This window comes from Poecilia reticulata, chromosome 21 (assembly GCF_904066995.2).
Source record: "Poecilia reticulata chromosome 21, P_reticulata-male-v2, whole genome shotgun sequence".
Taxonomy (NCBI): Eukaryota; Metazoa; Chordata; class Actinopteri; order Cyprinodontiformes; family Poeciliidae; genus Poecilia; species Poecilia reticulata.
In genome coordinates this window covers 3642914-3665345 of record NC_088850.1, presented here as the reverse complement: position 1 = coordinate 3665345, position 22432 = coordinate 3642914, and the positions used below count along the sequence as shown (strand labels likewise).

The following is a 22432-nucleotide window of genomic DNA, read 5'->3' as shown; positions in this document are numbered from 1 at the left end:
AGGAAGAGAAAACTTGTGCCTGCAGCACAAGTTTTTCTTAGTCCACAAAACTGAATCAAGACTAAAAACATCAGACTGAGCAGATCAGACCTCAAATAAAACTACAAATTGTTTCTTATTATGAAAAAGCTGACTTTTGGTGTGCAGGACGTTCTGCACACCAAAATGTTCTGCACATTGTTTCTTATTATGATAAAGCTAACTAAGCAGCCTGCTTTTGATGTGCAGAACATTCTGCACAGTATTAAGATAAAGAAGCAGGCAGGACGTTCTTTATATCTTTGGAGAATGTTTTATTCACAGATCTGGTTGATTAAATAAGATGAACCCACAAGCAACAACGTTGAGAGCAGAAATGAACAATTTTGAGTTCATTTTAAGAAAACAACCTGCGCAAATTCACTGTGGGACATTTAATTTTTGGAAAAGTTTTCGTCCTGTTTGAAAGAATTTTGTTTGTTTCTCCAAAGTGAAGCTTTGCTCAGATTTGTTTGTTGACTGAACTCATTTGTTCCTGAGGTGAAACAATAACATGAGAGCATTCTCCCCTGTGAAGGCAGGAACAATGAGAGGATGTACCACACACACACACACACACACACACACACACACACACACACACACACACACACACACACACACACACACACACACACACACGCTCGCCTTCCTGTAAAGCTGCAGGTTGGACGGGTTCACAGCGCGTGTGGCGGTCGAGTGAAATGTGTGTATAGAGGTTTGTGTGGAAAGAATTACATCATAGTTTCAGGAAAATTAAGTTTCATTCTAGCTTTTGAGTAAATATTGCAAATCTGCAGAAACAAATCTATTCTGTGGTGAGATTTAACCTTTAACACCCTTTTTGCCAAAAATGCAATTACAAAAAAGTAAATTTTTTCCTAATGATCCAATCACTTCACATTTTATTAGTTCTCGCAAAGATGGATTTAAAAAAAATCATGTTTGGAGATGACAAACTTTGAACATATTTTTTTCAGTAAATATGTTGTAAAAATGACACCAGAAGTTAACAGTCCAGGTGATCCACACTTTGAAAATAAGTCCATAAAATTAGTTGTGAAAAATATTACAGAACTACATGAGGAATATTTGTTCCAGAATAGTTGGTAGAAAAGCAGTTATAGCTGCGGTTATGAGTGGAAAAAGTAGCTGCGCACGTTTCTTAGTTATGATTTTCATTCCTTCTTCCATCAAAGTCGTCTTTATGGTTCTCTGCAGTTTGACTAAAGTCAGGCTGGTCCATTGTTTTGGTTTTAATCTTTATATCAGTTTTTAAAATTTTCTCTTTAAATTTATTTTTTTGGGTTATGTGTCGGGTTTTTAATGCACTGCTGATTTTCTCTGCACTTTTTAGTTTCCACTTGGAAATTAATGAAGTTTTATTGACTCAAATTCTCTGAAAAATAACTAATAATTTCCTTCTTTGTGGTTTTGGGGATGTTGTTTGTTATAAATCCACCCTTGTTTCATTTTCAGGTTCTTATCAAAAACGTCAGTTTCTTTATTCTTGCTTCCGTTTCATAATGTTTGCTAGGAACTGAGAGCTAGCATAAACAGCTGATTGTAAAGTGATGTAAAGTAACATCGGCACTCTAAAGAGTTTTGGTCGGATCTGACCACATTCTGTTTCTTTAGAGCTTTATTGGCTTGTTCAAATAGTGTGAAAGCTGAAAAATGCCTTTTCTTCACCAGTGGAGTCTTGTGCAATGGCAAAAAAAACTACCTGCTAAATTCAGGTGTTTCTGAATTTAGAAGGATTCATCTTTATGAATCCTCCTTGACTGGAAAACTCTTCTATTCTTCTGGGTTTTTGCGTCGTTTCTTTAGAAATACATCCAAACAAAAACATCTGTCTGTCCTGGAACAAAAAGATTGTTAGGATTAGTCAAAGCCCGATTGCTATTTTTAAATATTGATATTTGTGTTCTTTATGTTAGTTTCTTTATTTAAAACTATTTACTGAGAAAAACACGATATGGCTGATATGGCAGAAAAGCTGAAAATATAGGTTTCCCATATCTGTCGATTAAATATCTGAAATATTAGCATTTCCACACTTTTCACTCCACACAGTTGTTTTATTAGCTTTAAGCTGTTATGAAGCAAAACCATAAACGGCTGCTGCGCCAGTAACTCAGCAGGTTGTTGCTAGGTAACCAAAGAATGAGCTAGTTGCTAGGTAACCAAAGAATGAGCGAGTTAGCACGGCTAGCAGTGAGAGGTTCAGCTGCTAACGTCTGTCTCCTGCCTACATCTCCCAGAATGCTGTGCAGTTTTGTATCAGAGTTCAATGAATATTTTATAATATTGATTATTGAATATTCTATTAGATGCATTATCTGTTGACATTGATCACGGTTCATAATGATTCAGCCCTACGTTTGCCGTTCAGTATTTTCTTTCCTCTTTATTTGTAAATTTTTTTTGTTGCTCTTTTAAATAATTTTTGTTTTCGTCTAAAATTTCATCTATTTAGATGGCTAAGGTGAAGAAATAAGGAAATGTGAAGCTGCAATGAAGAAGCTGTTCCAATAAGCTCACTTTTTTTTAATTATTGTAATAAACTAGGGGAAAACTTGCTCATTTAAACCCTCTGCATTCCTGCATTCGCTGCAACTTCAGCTGTTTTTGGTTGAAATAAGTGGCATTTCTCCTTTTGGAGATCAGTAAAAGTGCGGTTGCTCATCCGGTAGATCCTGAGCAAACAGAACAAAAACAGCTCAGCTGGACCTTATTGACGTTTTGCCCTTGAACCCGTCAGCATCAGACGAGACGAGCGGTTCAGCAGCTTTGTAATGAGCTAACGGCTCGTGACTGAGCTGATAGCGGTGGAACTAGCTGCGGCTAAAACAAGCCGCTGCCATCATGTGTGTTTATATTTGTCTGCTGTTTTCAGGAGCCCAGCTTCTGTTCTCTTGGCGTTTTTTGTTTTGCAGCCGTTTATATGAACGGAAAACGGAACTGCCTAAATATATTTCTGCCTCGTGGTGAAGCTGTTTTTCCACCGCGTCTTTCTATTTGCAGCGTGGGATTTCTCTAAAACAGCTGAAACTTGTAGCCTGTTATTAATAATAATATCCATAAATAACCCAGAAATCTTGAGATTCAGGACCTGCCAGTTGAACAGAAACGTTGGTTGTTGCTGCAGCTGTTTATAGTAAAACCACAGCGGCCATATTCATCATAATGAAAGCGTAGTGATGTATTTTTACGGCCGCTGGCAAGAAATATTGAATCACCGCTCTTGGAGGATGTTCACTTAAATGTTTGACTGTGTAGAAAAAGAACAAATTTTACACCAACTTCCCACAAGTAACCGCTCAACAGTCTGTGGGGTTTCAGCCAATCAGATCCAAGGAAAACAGATGGTGCTTCTGGATTGGCTGCTTCACAGACGACGTCCTAACCTGCATTTTCTTTAAAATGTCTATAATATGTTGAAATAATTTGGAGTTAAATTACAGAATAATGTACGAAAAGTCGCAGATCCACTGCCATGTTTTTAAATATACAAACCCATTCAATATATATTGATTAATTGGAAAAGATCAATGTCTTAACACCTTTATTTCTGACTTTTAATGAAAACACAAAATTTTAAATCAGAATATCACATCAGAACAATATATATAGTTATTTTAAGACAAATGTAGGTTTATCTTCAAAAGGTACTTTTAATCTGATAAATTATACTTCAGGATTTATTAGTGTTTTTTTAATGTAACTATAAAAACAAATTCAGGGTTTAGAATGAAATAATTGAATTTAAACAGAATAACTAAATGTAACAGTAATATTTCTCAGATTGACTTTCTTATCATATGGTTGGAAATTTCTTTCTTTTTTTGACATAATTTTAGGAGAAAGTGCCTCCATCTTTCTTTTGCAAAAGTTTTTTTCTTTATTTAAAAACCTAAAAACACGAGAGAAAAAAAAGACTAAAAGTAGTTCAGCTTGGTGACTCCATATGACTTTTATTTTGCTAGGCTGAGGACAAAAACAATCCTTGATGGCTAAAGTACTTTACAGTTTTATTTTATTAACTTATTATTCCTTCCAGTTGACTCGAACGTGATCTCTAATGTCAAAACTTTAATGCAAACTGAGAAAGTTCAACATTTTGTTATAATTCAGTCAGTTAATTCAAATGAGAAACAGTTTATCCATATTCCTTTCTAAAAGGTTTTGTTGTTGTTGAATTATTCCTCCAAATAAATTTAAAGTTAATAATCTATCTGCAGTAATAATGTTTTTTTTTACTAACCCACTGAGGATCTGGAAGCAAAAATCTCAGCTGGTTTCCTCTTTAATCAGATTTGAGCTTTTATTTTGGGTGGATTTCAGCCTAGAAACTGTAAAGTTGTATTACATCATGTCAGCCAGGCAGAGCAGCGCTGTAATCTACTGAAACGCTCTGATACCTGTGTGGGCGTCCCGCCAGCCTCTCAACGCTCCGCTGTGGATTAGCGGTTTCACGGCGAGCTGTAATTGTGGTGCGTTCGCAGTACTTTCTGTCCGCCGTAAATCAGGCCGACGTGTGACGGCGTGGGTCTGATGTCCTTGGCGGTTTTCTGTCCGAGGAGAATCTGTCATGTCAAATCGGCAGAGTCTTTAATGGCCGTCGCATAGTAAGAGCTGAATGTTTCCTCTTTTATGGAGCAGGGATTCATCGGAGGGCTGGAGTTTCAAACACTTTTATTTAATGTCCATCTGAATTTCATGAATTATCAGTTGATTCTGAGTAAAATGTCACACATACATTTATAACCCTCCGATTTTCGTCTCAGGTCCAGTACACTGCAAAAACACACAATCTTAACAAGTATTATTTTGTCTAGTTTCTAGTGCAAATGTCTTAATTCAAGTGTACTAACTTTTCAGCAAGATACAGAAGCTTGTTATCAACTGGCAGATTATTTCACTCATAGCAATGCAAAATTGTCTTGTTAAAATTAAATTTATCTGCCCCCTTTTCATAGATATTAAGGAATTATTGACTTAAAACAAGCTTCTTTATCTTGCTGATAAATAACCTGTAAGTTATTTGAAGACACTTGCAGTAGAAAATAGACTAAATTACTTGGTAAGATTTTGTGTTTTTGCAGTGCAGGTTGACTTCATGACAGACATTCAGGTTCACTGCGTTTATTCTAACAAAAGAGGAAAGCAACAGTCCAGAAGCTTCTGCCCCACGGTTACCAACGGCAACAGACAAAGGGGGAGGAGCTGTCAGTTACTGGTTGCCGCGGTAACCACCAACTGTCCACAGCAGCGTAACTTAAACACCAATAAATGTCTTTATTTGACTAAATGAAATAAATTAAAAGAATAAATAAACACATTTTCACAGACTTCACATCTATGATATTGTTACATAGCCTGGTGTAATCTTTACCAATTTCCATACAGCCAAAAAATAAAAAAATACGCTAAAACTTTTAGTCAAAACTTGTTTTTTTTTTTTATCTAAATGGCCGTGTTTCTAGGCTTGTCACGGTAACGATTTGTGCTGGATGATAAATGGTCCCAGAAGTTATTGTGATAAATGATATTGTTCTTTTAAGACCATAAATGGGTAATATAGTGATAATGGTATAATAATGCAAGAACACGTTCTCAAAGATCAATAAACTTTAAATTCTAATGAACACTTAGCATTTTAAATATTAAAAATAAGCAAAACAGAAACGACAAACAAAATAATGTCTCTGTAAACAAAATAGACTAACGCATTAGACTGAAGAGTTTTATTATCCAGTCTGTGGTGGAGAAAAGGAAAAATGATTATTATTTAATTATTGAGCCCATTTTAATTTACCATGGAGTAATTGATTTATCTCTTATAATGGCAGGCCTGCTGTTTCCATTGGGAAATGTCAAACTGCTCATATATATGGTCGATGGAAACACAGCTAATGTCTATCTGTGTTATTTTATTCTAACCAGATAACTACCGATTCCCACCAGCTGAACTGGGTCAAAGGTCCTGATGAGGAACAAGTGGAAATTGTGACTTTAAGTTTTAGTTTTTAAAACCTTTTTGTTGCCAACTTGCAAAAATGTTGATCTTCATATAAAAACATCCACAGCTGCAGATTTATTCCCTGCTGAAGTTCATTTAATCTTCTCTCACTAATGAACTTCATTTTATGCAAAGCCCTTAAATCTCCTTATAATAGCTGCCACATAAAGCAAACATGCCTTGATTTGTGAGGATCTCCTCTGTTTCCTCTAACTTTCTGAAACCTCTCTGACATTCGGAGGGAATTCCCTGAATTGTCTCTTGAAGCTGTTTTGGCCCCAAGCATGAAGCCGCGGCTCCGTCTGAGACAGAGGCTGCAGTATTCAAACAGGAAGTTCACTCCTTTCACGACAAAAACACGAAAAACACAGACGGCAGTCATTATGGCTGGCCTTCTTACCCGACATTTAAACAAGAATCTCTTCATAAGTGCTTCATTTTTAACAGATAAGTGTTTAAATGGTGTTTAGATTGTTGCAGAACTGCATTTATTTTAGTGGAGCAAACCTTCACACAAACTGCAGCGAGAAAAGCTGCAAGTAATCAAAAATGTTTCTGAAGTCGGCCACCGTCTCATTCTGCTTCATAAAATCCTAAAAACCCTGCGTCTATTGGAGCCGAATGCCAGAAATGCTCCTCGGGCATTTCTCTGGAATATTTCTGGTTTCTGTTTGCGCCGTTGCAGATTCCAAGGATAAACATGTCGAGAAGCGGATAAAAAGCGTGTGAGCCATCTAATAATATCCCTCCAATAAACCTTCTGGAAATCAAACTCTGCCTCTGGTTACTGACACTGACGGTGCGGCTTGATTCGCAAAGAAACGACTTCAGCTTGAGCAAATATGATCAAATCTCTGTGGATGTTTACATCCAATCTCATCTGTCATACAGCAACTTTTAGGTTCTTATTGTTCTGCACTTGTTGTGCATTTGGAGCCCAAACATCCAGCCGAAGTCATTTAAAATCTTCCTGAGCAACAGAAGGAACGAGGAGTTCTCTGTCGTGATTTACAGCAACAGAGGAGTCAAACTTTGTGACAACGTTGTGCAAGATAACGGAGAACAACCTGCTCTCCACTGTCGCTAAGCAACGCATAAACAAGATTACAATGCAGCTTTAAATAATTTTTTGTTTCTTTGCAAGTCAAACTTTTCCTTCTTATTTATGCAAAACCCAGATATCCAGTGCTGAGATCGCACTGTCCTTCACAGTGCGATATGTTTGGCTAGAATTAGCCAGGTTTGTTTGCTTGTTGCAACAAAATTGTGTATTTCCTTTCTGATTAAAGGATTTGGGGGATTTTTGTGATTTTTGACATTTTTAATGGCCATTTGACCATTATTTTTTGCAGAATAAAATGTTTACGTTGCATAGTGACGTCTCATTTGGCGAGGAATTGCTTCGTTGCTCACCAACACCAGCAAAACTAAATCACCTGCACGAGTAAATCTTCAGACCCTGAGGTTTCAAACACCAGAGGAGTCCAAATTTATCTCAGGAATGCAGAACTGGATAACCTGTAAAAGTAATCCGTGTTTCCAAAACACTCTGAGCTTTTTCTGTATCCACAAGGCAAATCTGGAATGAACGATTACATTTCCCTCCCAGCGGCGTTGCTGGGCTGAAACGATTAATCAGATTAATCGACTCTTGAAATAATTAACTAATTTAGTAGTCGATTAATCGTTAACTGGAGGATGTAGACTCCAAGAAAACAGAGCAGTAATTAAACCAAAACTGTACAAAATATTTTATCTTCATTATTTAAATATTGAAGATGAAAAACCTTCTTTCTATAAACCTTTTGTACCCAGAACCAAAGTATTTGCTTTATCTTCTTTGTTCAAAAATCTGTCAAACAGAAAGCAGCTTTTTCTATCAGTTATTAACAGTTTAATCCCAGAAATGGTAAACAAATCAGCCATACACTGTGTTAAGTTAAACGGAAAGATCAGAGTTTTTTACGTTGCTAGAACGTGAACGTGAAAAACTGATTTGCAGCAAAGAACGCTGATGTATAAAACCTAAAAGTTCTAACGTATAAAAGAAGCTTATGTGGCTAAATGAAAAATCTATTTTTTTTTAAATCCGATTAATCGTCAAAATATTCAGTTAAATAAATAACCTTTTCTCCTACACTTTAAATCATGGAAAGGTTTGTTGTCACTCAGATGATGGATTATCTAAAGGATCTCTAAACCTCAGAAGCGGTTTAATGCGGCTCCAAGCCGTTCATGAATCACGTTTTGTTAGCAGCAGACTTTGGTGACGATGTTGGATCTGACCGCTGCTTTTCAACATTGTGATATTTATATCATCTTTTTGTTTTAATTAGTTCTCCGTGTTGTTTTAAACTTTGTGAACGCAGATTGCGCACATCGATGTTCATTTCTGTCGGGTTTCCTCTCCGTCTCTGCAGGGTGCCGGACAGGAGAAACTCGGCATTTACATCAAGTCTGTGGTGAAAGGCGGCGCGGCCGACAAGGTGAGTTTTTGCTAAACATTAAAAAAAATAAGACGTTTGGAAATCTTGCGGTGTCTTACTATGGGATGTTTGCAGGACGGCCGTCTGGCAGCAGGTGACCAGTTGCTGAGCGTTGATGGACGCAGTCTGGTCGGTCTGTCGCAGGAGAGGTGAGAACAGGAAATGGTTTGCATGGAAAATGTATAACGTTGCATCAGAAGTCTGCACTTTTAATATCATAAAAGCTAAAAATTGAAACTGGTTTAGAGTCGCTAATGTTGCCTGACCAGCTTATAATTATTGACAAATATATAATATAGGAATTTAATTATTTTTCCGACAATCACCGTTTTATTTCGACCTCTGAAGTTTTGAAATATAGAAAAGCATAAAACTTTTACAGAGAGGATGGATACATTTGTGGAAAATTACGAAAGAATTTTTTCCATCTAATAAGAAAAATAGATTTAAAAACTTTTTGCTCATAGTTTTAAAGTCGGACTGTCGTGGAAATTTAATTATTCCACTTAAAGAAAAACTATTCTTATTTTATCTATATTTAAAAAATATTAGTTAGCTGTTTTTTAAATAATTGTTTTAAACCAAATCAATTATTATTTTATCATTTAATACAGGAAATTATAATTTTTCCAGTTTTATTTTTATATTCAAGTCTTGAAAGAATAACAAAAAACTTTCACAAAAAGAAGATGGATGATTATTTTTTTCCTTTGGGAATGAAAATTATTTCATAAAAAAATACAAAATATTATTGTAGTTAAAAATACTATGTAGTTCTTTAAAAAATTTTTTTTTTTTTATTTAGCCAAAGTTATAATGAGCGGTTCTGGAGGGTCCAAAGAGTCAAAATGGGTCCAAACAGTAAAAAAATGCGTGTTCCTGCTTGGATAGCACAGATAAAGCAACAGGATTGTTGTTTGGTGTCGTTATGCCGACCCAGCGTTGAGCCGGATTATAAATAATATATTTAATTGCATTTGCATGCAGGACGAGGCTGGAACTGGAACATTTTTCTGTAATTCCCTGAACGCCTTTCTTCCTTCACTTCAAACAAGTTTAAACGGATCAAAGCTCAAAACTTCTCCAAATTGTTCCTTTGGAGCCGGTTCCCTGCTAAACCGAAACGATCTGTTTCATTCCCAAAATGTGGATCCAAAACAAGTGCATCATCTGTTTACAGGGTTTGGAAACATGAATGTGGTGAAGAAAATTACACGTGTGGATCTGGACTGAGCTCAAATTACAGCAGAGGGACAAATCTGTAATCTCTGGCTCCTCTGGTCGATGATGAAGGTGTTAATTTGGTCCTCAGGCCCCACCTTCTAGGAAACGTGTCTTTATTTTAGTCTGTTATTTAACTCTGAGCTAACAATTATTCTGGTAACTGATTATTCTGACGATTGATCGATTAATTGGATTTAAAAAATGCTATATTCTGTTGCTTTTTCATTTAACTGCATAAGCTTTTTTTATACAGTATTAGAAATATACTAAAAATACAAAAAAAAAAACATTTTTAAAATAAAATAAACATTTAATTCCCTAAGATCCATTAAAAACATTCCTTTACTGACTCTTGATCATTTATGGGAAACGATGCATCTGCACCTCGAAAAGCTGATCTTTTTCTGCTTGACTGATCTGTTGATTATTTTTTTTTAACTTATTGATAATTGGACTTTTTGTAACCAGGAGAAGCTAAAACTGTCCCTGAAGGAGTTCAGGGTAGAACATATTTAAAAAGAAGAATGTTTTCCATCGTAAATCAAAAATGTTTGTTTTCTTTGCTCAGTTTTGGTTTAATTACTGCTCTGAATATGTTGCTCTTTCAACAAATGGCTGTTTGTTAATCCAATTAAATGATTAATCGATTGCTAAATTTGTTGATTAATCACGATTAATCTGATTAATAGTTTCAGCTCTTTTCTAAAGGTTAAAGCTTCATGATTCAAATTGTCAGATTAATGACTTATGTGACTTAGCTCTGCAATAATCTGATCAGGTTCGTCAAATCATACTTTTGAACAACACTGAAAAATGTAACAATGACCTCGAGCTCAACTGAAGTTAGTTTGGTGAACAAAACTGACCTTTAATGTCTGATTAAACAGAAAATTAAGCAATAAGTTGAGTTTTAATTTTGCACAGAAAAAAGCAATAGATTAAAAAGAATGTAAAAATGTTTTTAATCCAAAAATTATCATGATTAATGCCCAGAATAAAGTCAAAATAATGCCAGAATAAAGCATTAATGTTACCAGAATAAAGTCAGAATATTGCAACAATAAAGTCAAAATAATGCGAGAATAAAGAATTAATGTTACCAGAATAAAGTCAGAATATTAGGAGAATTAAGTATCGGAATTAAATATCACTTAATTCTCCTAATTAAGTGATATTACTTAATTAGGAGTAATAATTAAGTAATTAATTACTTAATTATTACTAAAGTAATTAATTATTACTTAAGTTTATTGTTGATTGTCATCACAATAAACTCACTCACAATAAAGAGTGAGTTTATTGTGATGACAATCAAAATTGTTTTATCACGATAAATGATAACCGATACGATAAATACCCACTCCTATTCTAACATTGTCCTGTTTTCATTGGCATCATAATTAACATAAAGGCTTGAGAATATTAGTCTGAATGTAAATGTCATTTATTAAATGGTTCTGTTTATCTAATGGAATAATGACGGTGAAATTTGATAATTCTAGCTTGTAAAAACCGTCTGGAGCTTAAATTTACTAAATGGAGGCGTTGAACAGGAACAACGCTCCTGTTTTACAGTGCAGCTTCTCCACCAGGATGTCACTGACAGCCAAACTACCAGCTGTCTGTTTACATAAAATTAGATTTAGTGCAAAAAATGAATGTCGGCGAAGCGGAAAGATTCAAGTGGAGTCATGAGACGGTTGGATCAAAGATGGAGCCGCTTAATGAAGCTCGTTACCGCAGATTTAAACCCTGGCTGTCTGTTGCGTCACTTTAAACGGCCACATCAGGGGAAACGTTTCCTTGAAGTTGGGAGATTGATGGTCTGGTGTGTGTGTGTTGTGTGTGTGTGTGTGTGTGTGTGTGTGTGTGTGTGTGTGTGTGTGTGTGTGTGTGTGTGTGTGTGTGTGTGTGTGTGTGTGTGTGTGTGTGTGTGTGTGTGTGTGTGTGTGTGTGTGTGTGTGTGTGTGTGTGTGTGTGTGTGTGTGTGTGTGTGTGTGTGTGTGTGTGTGTGTGTGTGTGTGTGTGTGTGTGTGTGTGTGTGTGTGGTGTGTGTGTGTGTGTGTGTGTGTGTGTGTGTGTGTGTGTGTGTGGTGTGTGTGTGTGTGTGTGTGTGTGTGTGTGTTGTGTGTGTGTGTGTGTGTGTGGTGTGTGTGTGTGTGTGTGTGTGTTGTGTGTGTGTGTGTGTGTGTGTGTGTGTGTGTGTGTGTGTGTGTGTGTGTGTGTGTGTGTGTGTGGTGTGTGTGTGTGTGTGTGTTGGTGTGTGTGTGTGTGGTGTGTGTGTGTGTGTGTGTGTGTGTGTGTGTGTGTGTGTGTGTTGTGTGTGTGTGTGTGTGTGTGTGTGTGGTGTGTGTGTGTGTGTGTGTGTGTGTGTGTGTGTGTGTGTGTGTGTGTGTGTGTGTGTGTGTGTGTGTGTGTGTGTGTGTGTGTGTGTGTGTGTGTTCAGGGCTGCAGAGCTGATGACGCGGACGGGCTCTGTGGTGACTCTGGAGGTGGCCAAGCAGGGAGCCATCTACCACGGCCTGGCGACGCTCCTCAACCAGCCCAGCCCCCTGATGCAGAGAGGTACCGTTATTCACTCCTCCTTCACTTCCGTTGCAGTTTTAATCGTTTCTGTCACAAAATAAGGAGAAATTAATCCAACACAGGGTTTAGGTTTTGAATGTAGTTCATTTTTTTGCTGAAAAAGTTTGAAAACGTACCTTAAAAATGCTTACATTTTACTGTGGGGAAAATATAAGAAGAATTAATATTTTTAAATCTTATTTTGTCAATTATTCATAAAAATCTATTTAAATGTTTACACCAACCAAAGAGACGGGCGGATGTCCACACAGGGTGTCTTTGTTGTGCAGCACAATTGGGCCGTGTGTGTCCATGAAAAGCCACACACACACACACACACACACACACACACACACACACACACACACACACACACACACACGGTGTAGTGGAGGTTAAAGGGTTGTCTGGCTCTGAGTTGCTTTTTGTCTGCTGGAATTTGACCCGAGATTCATTAAGGAAATCATCATCTTTTCTCTCAACCACACAGCAAAATGAAACAGAGTGGTTGGTCTCAAAGATCTTCTATTCTACATTCAATTGTACTGAAAGTTCAAATATGAGTAATTCTCTCTTTTCCCAGCCGGACGTCACTTTGTGTTCTCCTGTAACACACAAAGGGAGACGCATCTTTAACCGTTCGGTTTTGCTGAGTCACTCTGGGGTCAAAGGTCAAACTCCAGTCCTTGAGGGCCGGTGTCTCTGACGTTTTCACCGTTTTATGCTTAAATCATTCCAGAGTTTCACCCCAAGTACTGATATGTAAAAACTTTATTTGTGTTCTGAATTTAAAATGTCTAAATTATTATTTTTTTTTCAAGAAGAGTTTTTGAATGAATTGTTTTTTGGCTCCTGAATGTTTGTTTGTTCTGATCGTCGTCGTTTCCCGTCTCCCAGCGTCGGACCGCGGCCGCGATAAGAACGGGAAGATGCGTCCGAAGAGCGAGGGCTTCGAGCTCTACAACAACGCCGTGCAGAACGGCGATCCGGAGAGTCCGCAGCCCGGTTGGGACTCATACACAGAACCAAAGAAGATGAGCGGAGAGGACCGGCTTCTGAAGAACCGGGCCGACCACCGATCCAGCCCCAACGTAGCCAGTAAGTCCTGCTTTTAATTACTTTTATCACTTTTCATTTCTGTATTACACGGTTCATACAGGTGCTTCAAATCCCTTGAAAAGTTCTTGATTTCTGATATTCAAACTGCACAGTTTTGGAATAAAGATCAATCAAATGTTTGTTTACTTTGATTGAAAAGTGTAAAAAACCCTTTTCATTGTAATCCAGATATGTTCTGCAGGTTTGTAGGACTGAAAACATTTTTAGGCTGGAACTGTGTTACAAACCTCTGCTGGTGTTTTTCTTCAGCTGCTCCACCCAGATACAGAAACAAACCAGCGGAATATTTTGGCAGCGAATGTTTTGGAAACGTTTGCATTTGGAAAAACAAACACTGAATGTGTGTGAAGGTTTGTTTTAACATCATTTTGTTTCCCTCCGTCAGATCAGGGCCAGAGTCCTGCAACCAAGTCGGTTTATCCTGGAGGACCAGGAACCAAGATCACCTCTGTTTCCACCGGGAACCTGTGTGCAGACGTAAGTGCAGAGACACCCCGCACCACCAGGGGGAGCCCAAGAGCAAATAAATGCATTTAATTTTTGAATTATTACACATAATAAACTACTTCTATATCATTTTTAATAGTCAGCACAATTGTAATAACTTGTAACTTTTTTACTGTAAATTTAATGTTTCTCTGTTTCTGCATATCAAAATGCAAATGTTTTTATTTTAGTTTGCATCTTCTGTAAGGGTAAAATGTACAATGGTGCAATATAAGCTCACTACAAAGTATGCTAGCTGCAAAAACACAATCTTTTTTGGTCTAGTTCTGCAAATATCTTAGTAACTTTGAAATAAGACAAATCTAGCTTACGAGTAACTTTTAAGCAAGACTTATTACAGTCAGTAATTCTTAAATATTGATTTATAAAAAGTACTTGTTTCATTTGTATATTTCATTATAACAAAACATTTTTGCCATGTTATAAGTGAAATAATCAGGCACTGGAACGGGATTGGATCTAGTACTTTTTCATCAATATTAAGGAATTTAATTTTGTCTTAAGTACAAACTAGATCTAAAACACTTGATAAGATTTTGTGTTTTTGTATGTTACACACTTAGAGCAGCCTAGGAACGATGAAGCATCTGTCAGTATGGGGGGCTCACATTAAAATCTGCTTAGGGCCTCAAAAATGCTTCGAACAGCCCTGCAGCATTCAAACCTGTTGCAGCTTAATGAGGAATGTGGCACCAACGAGTAAAATTTCACACACGTTGGACAAAGATGTGGTTCCAGTCTCAACTTAGGGACGTTTCCAGGATGTTTAGCTGAATTTTCTTATTTTGTAAGTTTTCTGGATGTTTAGCTGAATTTTGGGTTTTTTTTTGAAGGTTTTCTGGGTGTTTAGCTGAATTTTGTTGTTTTTGTAAGTTTTCTGTGTTTTAGCTGAATTTTGATGTTGTTTTTTTAAGTTTCCTGAGTGTTTAGCAGAATTTTGTTGGGGTTTTTTGTAAGTTTTCTGGGTGTTTAGCTGAATTTTGTTGGGGTTTTTTGTAAGTTTTCTGGCTGTTTAGCTGAATTTTGTTGGTTTTTTTTGTAAGTTTTCTGGGTGTTTAGCTGAATTTTGTAAGTTTTCTTGGTTTTTAGCTGAGTTGTTTTGTTTTTGTAAGTTTTCTGGGTTTTTAGCTGAATTTTGTTTTTTTTGTAAGTTTTTGGGTGTTTAGCTGTCCCTCTCTTTCCCCTCAGGACGAGCCATCCCCGCCCCGGCCGGAGGCCTACCCCATCCCCACCCAGACCTACCCCAGGGAGTACTTCACCATCCCGGCCTCCAAGAGCCAGGACCGAGTGGTGGGTCCGGGGCAGGGGCCCCCGCAGCACTGGCAGGGCATGGACGACAGAGAGCGCCTCCCTGTGGTCGACAACATCCACAACAACAGCATGCAGGTACGGCACAGCTTTCCCGTTTCTCTGAAGCTTTTTTTGCTCCTCGTTTCTGTTTTTATGTTTTTTAAAAGTTAATAAAATTTTTCTGTGTCTGACATGAGTGAGGTTTCTGAAACTAAGGGCTGATCCAAGGTTCAAATAAAAACAAATCTTCTTCCATGAAGAGCAGAATTTATATACCAACAAAAGCTGGAAAATATTAATAAAAGATGGGAAAAAAGTTACTGGTTTTGTTCACCATTTGAAACTTCCATCCTTCAAAGTCCTGAATGACTGAATTGTCCATTAATTTACTGTCATTTTATTTTGTTGTCCTCCCATCTTTCCTCTCTAGATGTAAATGATTTTCTTGTTTTCTGATGTCTTTTAAAACATTTTTTTAATGTTTTTGTCTCTCTGCAGAGGATTAATCACTCCCAGGAGGATCTGTACCCTCCGGTGGGAATGATGAGGCCCGATGAGCGGATGCAGCCGCTCTACCCGCAGGACTACCAGCACCGGGATCTGGACTACCAGCACCGAGGTCCGCCAGGAGGTAGGAGAGCGAAACCTGAGCCAGAGAGACTCTTGATGGCACAAAAACAGCAAAAAATTCAGTAGAAATGTTTCACTGCTCATTATCATTCACAAAACAATCACAGGATGAAATAACCTCAGATCTATAAAATCTGCTTATTTTACTGTTGAGTACATAAAGAAATATGTGAATATCGTAAAAAAATGTTTACTTTATTTGTGATAGAAAATTTTGCTTCTCTGTAGATGGAGGACACTTTTAATTTAGTTCACCTTTATTTTATTTTTTTATATGAAATTAAAACTCAGATTGAGAGTTGGAAGTCGAGATTAAGTATCAAACTGCCCTTAATAAATCATTTTACTGCAGAAATCAATCAGGGCAGTTGGAAATATGTTACCTATAATAGTTATTGGGGTGCAGCTAATTATTATTTTAGTAATCAATTATTCAGACGATTAATCGTATAAAAACTTTACACCTTCTGCATATTTTTTATTTAACCACTTGATCCTATTTAAAAACAATATTTATTAGAAATACATAAAAATGCAAATAAACAATCCACTTCCTTTTTAAATTAAGAAAATATAAATTTTATTGTCTAAAATGAAATAACACTGCATTTTTTAGGGAAAAAATGATTATTTGTAGGAAAAAAATGCATTTGCATCTAAAATGCTTCCAACCATTATGTTTTAATATAATTATATAATTTGTTTTAGTTTTTGCTACATCACTGCTCTGGCTGTGTCGTTTTTCTGCAAATGGTCTTTATTTAAGTCAAGTTAATGATTAACTTTTTACTAAAATAGTTGACGATTAGTCAATTCCCAGGTTAGTTGAGGATTGTGTCAATAATCGGTTAATCACAATTAACCCGATTAATCGTTCTCCATGTCTCACCACCTCTGATCTTAGTGACTTGTGGACATGAAGGTCAGTGAAGGTCCATCTAAACACTTTAAATAATGTTTTATTGTTTATCTCCAGGTGTGGGAGCCCCGCTGGACCACTGGACGCCGCAGCCGCAGGTTTCCTCTTCGCTGGAATCCTCGACGTCCAGCCAGGAGCAGCTCAACTTCTCTGCTTCCTCCACGTCTTCAAACAAGGGCCAGAACCAGAAGACCGGGCCGGGCCGGTGGAAGACGCCCAACACGCCTCACATTGTGCCGCCGCACTCGGTGCAGCCGCCGTCCCGCTCCGACCTGCCGCCGCCTCCTCCGCCGCCGCCTGCCGTCTACCCCGACCCCTACGACCCGCAGCCGGAGCTGCTGCCACCGCCCGCCACCATCAGCCCGGTGACGGCCCAGCAGGCCGCCGACCGCAAGAAACGGGAGGAGCAGCAGCGCTGGTATGAGAAGGAGAAAGCCCGGCTGGAGGAGGAAAGGTGGGTTTGGTTCACCTGGAAGAAGGAGTTCAGACCAGAGCTGGTCGAGTTGCTAGGAATCTAGAGCTGAAACGATTAATCGGGACGAATCGATTAACCAGAATAACTGTGATTAATCATGATTACATTTTATTTAAAGCGTTCACTAAAGTGATCCTGTTTTCTTATATAAAATTGACCTTTGCTGAGCACAAAGTGGAAAATGTTCGACTTTTCAAGTTCAGAAAATGTCTGTTTTTTTTGTATTTGCACTCCTTCATTTGAAAAGATGTAAAAAAGACAGCAATACGATAAAATAATTTAAATCGGTCTCTCCTGGCTGTTCATACGAATTAATAACATTTACATCTTTTAGCAGATGAGTGAGGAGTAATAATTAGTTTAGAAAATCGTGTTTTCTCCTGTTTAGCAGGTTGTTGGTGGTATTTTAATTATACCACCAACAAACAATTATTGTTTTTTTACCAGAGAGAGGAAGAGGAGGGAGCAGGAGAGGAAGCTGGGTCAGATCCGGGCCAACCCGGTCATGCCCGTCCAGCCCCATAACAACGGTGGAGCCATGCCGCCTCCTCACCACCAGCCGCCCATGGCCTCCATGGCGCCGCCCCAGCCTTACCACGCCCCCCAGCCGCAGCCGCCGCCGCCTTCCAGACCGGAGAAGCTGTCCAGCCTGCCGCGGTCGGCCGTGCCGCCGCCCGCCGCCGCCAACTCCGCCGGTAAAATGATCTCCTTATTTTAGGACGATAAAAATAAAATCAGCTTTTTTTTCCGCTTTAATATTTTTCTTTCTTTCTTTGTTTTTTCTGAAAAATTAATTACAAATGACAGAAAATATTTTCAAGAAGTCTTTTTTTTATATATATAATCCCTCCTATGAGATTTAAGGCCAGCATATGAGAAATTATTATTATTATAAAGTCATAATATCAGCACAAAAAAGACACATTTTTACCACAACAATGTAGAGAAGAGATTTAGGCCCGCCAGCATTTTTTAAAATTAATTCCTGATTATTTTTCTCAGTGTAACAAACATTTTGTTTAGATGAGTCGCCAAAATCATACACCTCTAATATGTTGGCCAGTGTTTTATTGAAAGCAACTCTAAACAGACTCAGTGTTTCAGCTGTTTCGCAGTTTTCTGGAAGTTTGTTTATGACCATATTCTTGTTCTTATCAAAAATCAAAGTTGTAGTTTGGCCCTAATATTTTGCTGTAGAGTTGATTTAAATTCAAAGTCCAAATTAATAGAAGCTGTAAAACAAGATGGCGGCGGGTGGAGCTGAAGGAGCCCATTTGTGAAAAATGTAATCTTTTAAAAACCCTAACTTGTTTTCTGAATTGATTCCTATTGTTAAAGGGAAAAGTCCCACGTTTGGCCACAAGTTTTCAGATTGGTATCTGTAAAGCGAATCACTTTGTTGGACGTTTTCAGCCATGGACACGGTGATCAGGGAGCTGCTTCCTCAGCAGCAGCCGCGGACCATCGAGCGGCGCGACCTGCAGTACATCACCATCAGCAAGGAGGAGCTGTCCACCAGCGACAGCCTGTCTCCGGATCCCTGGAAGAGAGACGCCCGCGAGAAGGCCGAGAAGCAGCAGCAGCTCCACATTGTGGATCTGCTGGACAAGGAAATCCAGGAGCTGCAGGTAAAAATATGTGATTTTTGATTATTATTGTTAATCACCAACTAACTCTCTGTTAGCCTACAGTGTTTTAAAAAGCATGCAGGAGGATTATTGGGCAACAGTTACTGTGTTTAGCCAAATCAAAAAATTATATTTTCCTGTCTGACTTGTTGGGTTTTATCCATCGAAGTGATTTTAATAGATGAAAATAAACAAGCAACTCAAAATATTACAATAAACATTTTTTACATTAATAAAAATAATGATTCAGAGACCAAAGATGCATCAATTATTATGTCTTTTACTTAAAAAGTCTTAAATTTATGTTTAAGTCACATTCCACGGGCACTACACCGTTACCTAGCATCCCCAGCAAAGCCCTGCCTGTTACCTAGCAACCTAAGCTCAGTTCCAGCACATTTGGTCAGCTGGTTTTACCCACTGTACAATGGCTGCTGGAAAAGACGAGTGTTTTGCTGTTGACTTGCCATCCAGAAACCACTTACTGCATTCCTGTTGGTTGCGCAGGAGGCTCCACTTCTGCTTTTCGAAGATGTACAGTTGTGTAACTCCACATTTGTTTGCAGCCATTTTCACGTGTGAGAGTAAGTGTTTGGTTTTGGGGGCGTGGCCAGCAGCGTCTTATTTGGATTTAAAGAGCAGAAGAAAATCTGATTATCCAAGAAGGATTTTGTGCAAAGAAATGTAATGAACATGTTTTGTTTAGACCATAAACTTGTCATAATCTGTTCAATAAAACCTTAAAATTCATTAAGCATTCCAGTTTATCCAGCTTGGAGTTTTCTCCCCACTTCAAAGGTCCTCGTTTCAAATTCTTGCCGTTTCTCAGGCGAAACCGGAGCGAACGGCGGAAGAAAGCGACCGGCTCCGGAAGCTGATGCTGGAGTGGCAGTTCCAGAAGCGGCTGCAGGAGTCCAAACAGAGCGACGAAGACGAGGAGGAGGAGGACGATGAGGACATGGACGCCATGCTGATCATGCAGAGGCTGGAGGCCGAGAAGAGAGCCAGGGTAAGGACGGACGCAGGAACAGTCAGTCGGACGCCATGTTTTAAAATGGCGGAAAGCAGGATTTTTGTCTTGGAGGAAGAGGTCCCACTCTGTCATGTGCGCAGGCTTTCTGGCAGTATTAAACCTGACTTCTGTTTTTTTCAAGCCGCCTTACCCATCAGCTCAGAGTCCGGAAACAAATCCGCAGCTCCGCGCTCGAGGAAGGGCGAGTCGCGGGAAAATTAGGCTGATGGGGAGAAAAACAGAACCGCCTTTTCAGTCGCTTAGAGGAGGAAACCGGTTCCTCCGCCGTGAATGTCGCGCAGTGTGCATCTGCAACATGCTTCTGTCATCGCTTCGCCATGCTGCACTGCTTAAATCTGATTGGCTGGAAGGGTGGATGGCCGGGTATGGGCAGGAAGGAGGGCAACGGTTCTGCTAGTCGGCTTCCTGGCACCCAACAGCTGCAGGGATCTGATGGAGAAAGTTTGATCCAGTTTAAACCAAATTAACCTGAAAGTTAAAAGATTGAAATGCAGGAACCGTGTGTGGAAAGATGATCTTTATCTCTCTCGCCTTATTTGGATTAATTTCTCTCTACATTCTTCTGTTCAGTTCTCAGTTGTGGATATTATTTAAGAAGGTTGAAATCTGGACTTTGACTGGGCCATTTACAGCCATTTCTGTTGTTGATGTGTTTTTGGGGATTATTGTGCTTTCGATTAACCAGTTTTGGGTTCAGGGTTGACTTGTTTTTTTTTTTAGTGTTTAACTTTCAGACAGTTGTTATGGTGCGTAACCATGGCAACAAGGTATTTATACACATCTGTAAAGCAAACGACACCTGAACTATGACCCCAAATCCCAGAAAAGTCAAACAATCTTCTACATTGATTACATCCCCTACTTTAGCATCTATTTTTTCTTTATTTTTTCCTCCTATTTTAGTTTTATAATTTTTTATTTATATATTTATTTTGTTTCTGCCTGGCTTTCTAACCAAACGGCCTGACAGAAACTTAAAAAAGACGTGGCAACAGCAAATGAGGTGGATTAGCGTTGCTTGATGTCATCCAGGACATTTTACTTTTAAACATCGTCCCTGAAGCCTGGACATTGAGCTGTTGGCATGTTGTTACAGTCGTAATACAGTCTTCAGTCAGAGGCCTCTTCAGATTTGTTGCAGCACTGACTGCTGCAGGAGATCTACTCTGACTCTTTGAGTTACAGTAACATTTAATTTCCCTTTGGGCTAATTAAAACGGTTTTGAATTGTATTTGAAGATGGATTACCTCACATACTGGTGGTTGACTCACTTCAGCCCACATCACCATACCTCCAACGCCGTGTTTGACTGTTCAGCAATTAGAAATTGGTCCAGATTTTGTTTGGTTAATTCAGTTGCAAAACACCAATTTTTGGGGAAAAATGACCTAAAAACAAGCTAACTTATTGAGCTGTCGATAAATTCAAACTTTTACGGAGGCGATCAAACTTATTGATGGTTAATCAATGCCTCGGATCAGCTGCTTCAGTGAGATTCAGAAATATTTGTTTTTCCACACACTGTTTATGCATACTGTAAAATCATCTTGTAAAATCCTGAAATGGTTCAAACTTACTATGAATGTTGCTTTTTTTATTCGTTTATTTCTCTTTTATAAACCTTCGCTGTGTTGCAGTATTTAGAGTACAAGTCAAATGTCCTCTATAGAAAATGGTGAAAGGAAATAGTATTCATTTAAGAATGTTTTTTTTAAAGTTTGACTTGCATTATTGAGTTTTTTTTTTTTGTAAAAATTGACTTTTTGTGCAAATAGAAGATGCACAAGAGGAAGCAAAATCTAAACTTGATATATTTTTATACAGTTAAAGAAAAATTCTTAAATGCCTTTTGATCTTCAACTAAAGAACTAGATAAATAGATATTTAAACCCCAAAAAATGTTTTTTAAATAGATTTCTGAAGCACGTCTAAATAATGCAGCTACTTCAAAGCCGTGACGCCAAATTGTGTCAGAATGTGAAGAAAAACCAAAATCATGAAAATTATTTCCATCCCAAATCAATAATTTATACAATTTGTATTGTTTAACCTTTAATTAGCCAGGTGAGTAATTGTCAGGGAGAAATGAGATTAATGTTTTTGATTTTTATAATATAAAAGAAATCTAGAGTCTCTAAATAGGAATATAATTATGTTTAGGTGTAATTAACATCTGTCCAGTTCACGGCCACTAATAAGTAATGTTTTCACTTTACTGTATGTCCTCCCCTTCCTTCTGCTTACATATTTTGCTCCTCCGTTTCCACCTCCTCTCCTCCTTTTTTATTAAATTTATAAAATCTCCTCCACGTTTTTCTCAGTATTTTCCCTCCTCCCTCCTTTTCTTTCTTTCTGTCGGCCCTCCCTCTCTTACTCTTGGTTCTCTTCTTCTTCTGCAGCAGCAGACTGCTGTCCCAGCTATCTCTGTTCTAGACTTGGTATGTTCTTCCTGTTAACGGCGCGTTTCCTGTCCCTGCCCTCGCATCACTCCTTGTTTTCTGTCTCGGCTGCC

General features: G+C 38.2%; 1 protein-coding gene across 24 annotated transcripts in view; it reads left to right on the top strand.

Annotated features, from left to right (window-relative positions):
- afdna (afadin, adherens junction formation factor a) overlaps positions 1 to 22432 on the top strand; it is a 108047-nt gene that overhangs the window by 69821 nt on the left and 15794 nt on the right. For 13 of the 24 annotated variants that reach the window (XR_014085692.1, XM_081602817.1, XM_081602820.1 and 10 more), the window contains 12 exons: positions 8464 to 8529; positions 8605 to 8678; positions 12200 to 12318; positions 13216 to 13416; positions 13823 to 13914; positions 15133 to 15330; positions 15733 to 15865; positions 16841 to 17237; positions 17706 to 17953; positions 18672 to 18886; positions 19716 to 19895; positions 22320 to 22358. Coding sequence is in view for 23 of the 24 variants with exons in the window: in XM_081602817.1 (XP_081458943.1) it covers positions 8464 to 8529; positions 8605 to 8678; positions 12200 to 12318; positions 13216 to 13416; positions 13823 to 13914; positions 15133 to 15330; positions 15733 to 15865; positions 16841 to 17237; positions 17706 to 17953; positions 18672 to 18886; positions 19716 to 19895; positions 22320 to 22358 (1962 nt within the window). In the remaining variant the exon portion in view is untranslated. The remainder of the gene's footprint in view (positions 1 to 8463; positions 8530 to 8604; positions 8679 to 12199; positions 12319 to 13215; positions 13417 to 13822; positions 13915 to 15132; positions 15331 to 15732; positions 15866 to 16840; positions 17238 to 17705; positions 17954 to 18671; positions 18887 to 19715; positions 19896 to 22319; positions 22359 to 22432) is intronic. The other 11 variants (XM_081602828.1, XM_081602826.1, XM_008397235.3 and 8 more) reach the window with 1 other exon arrangement.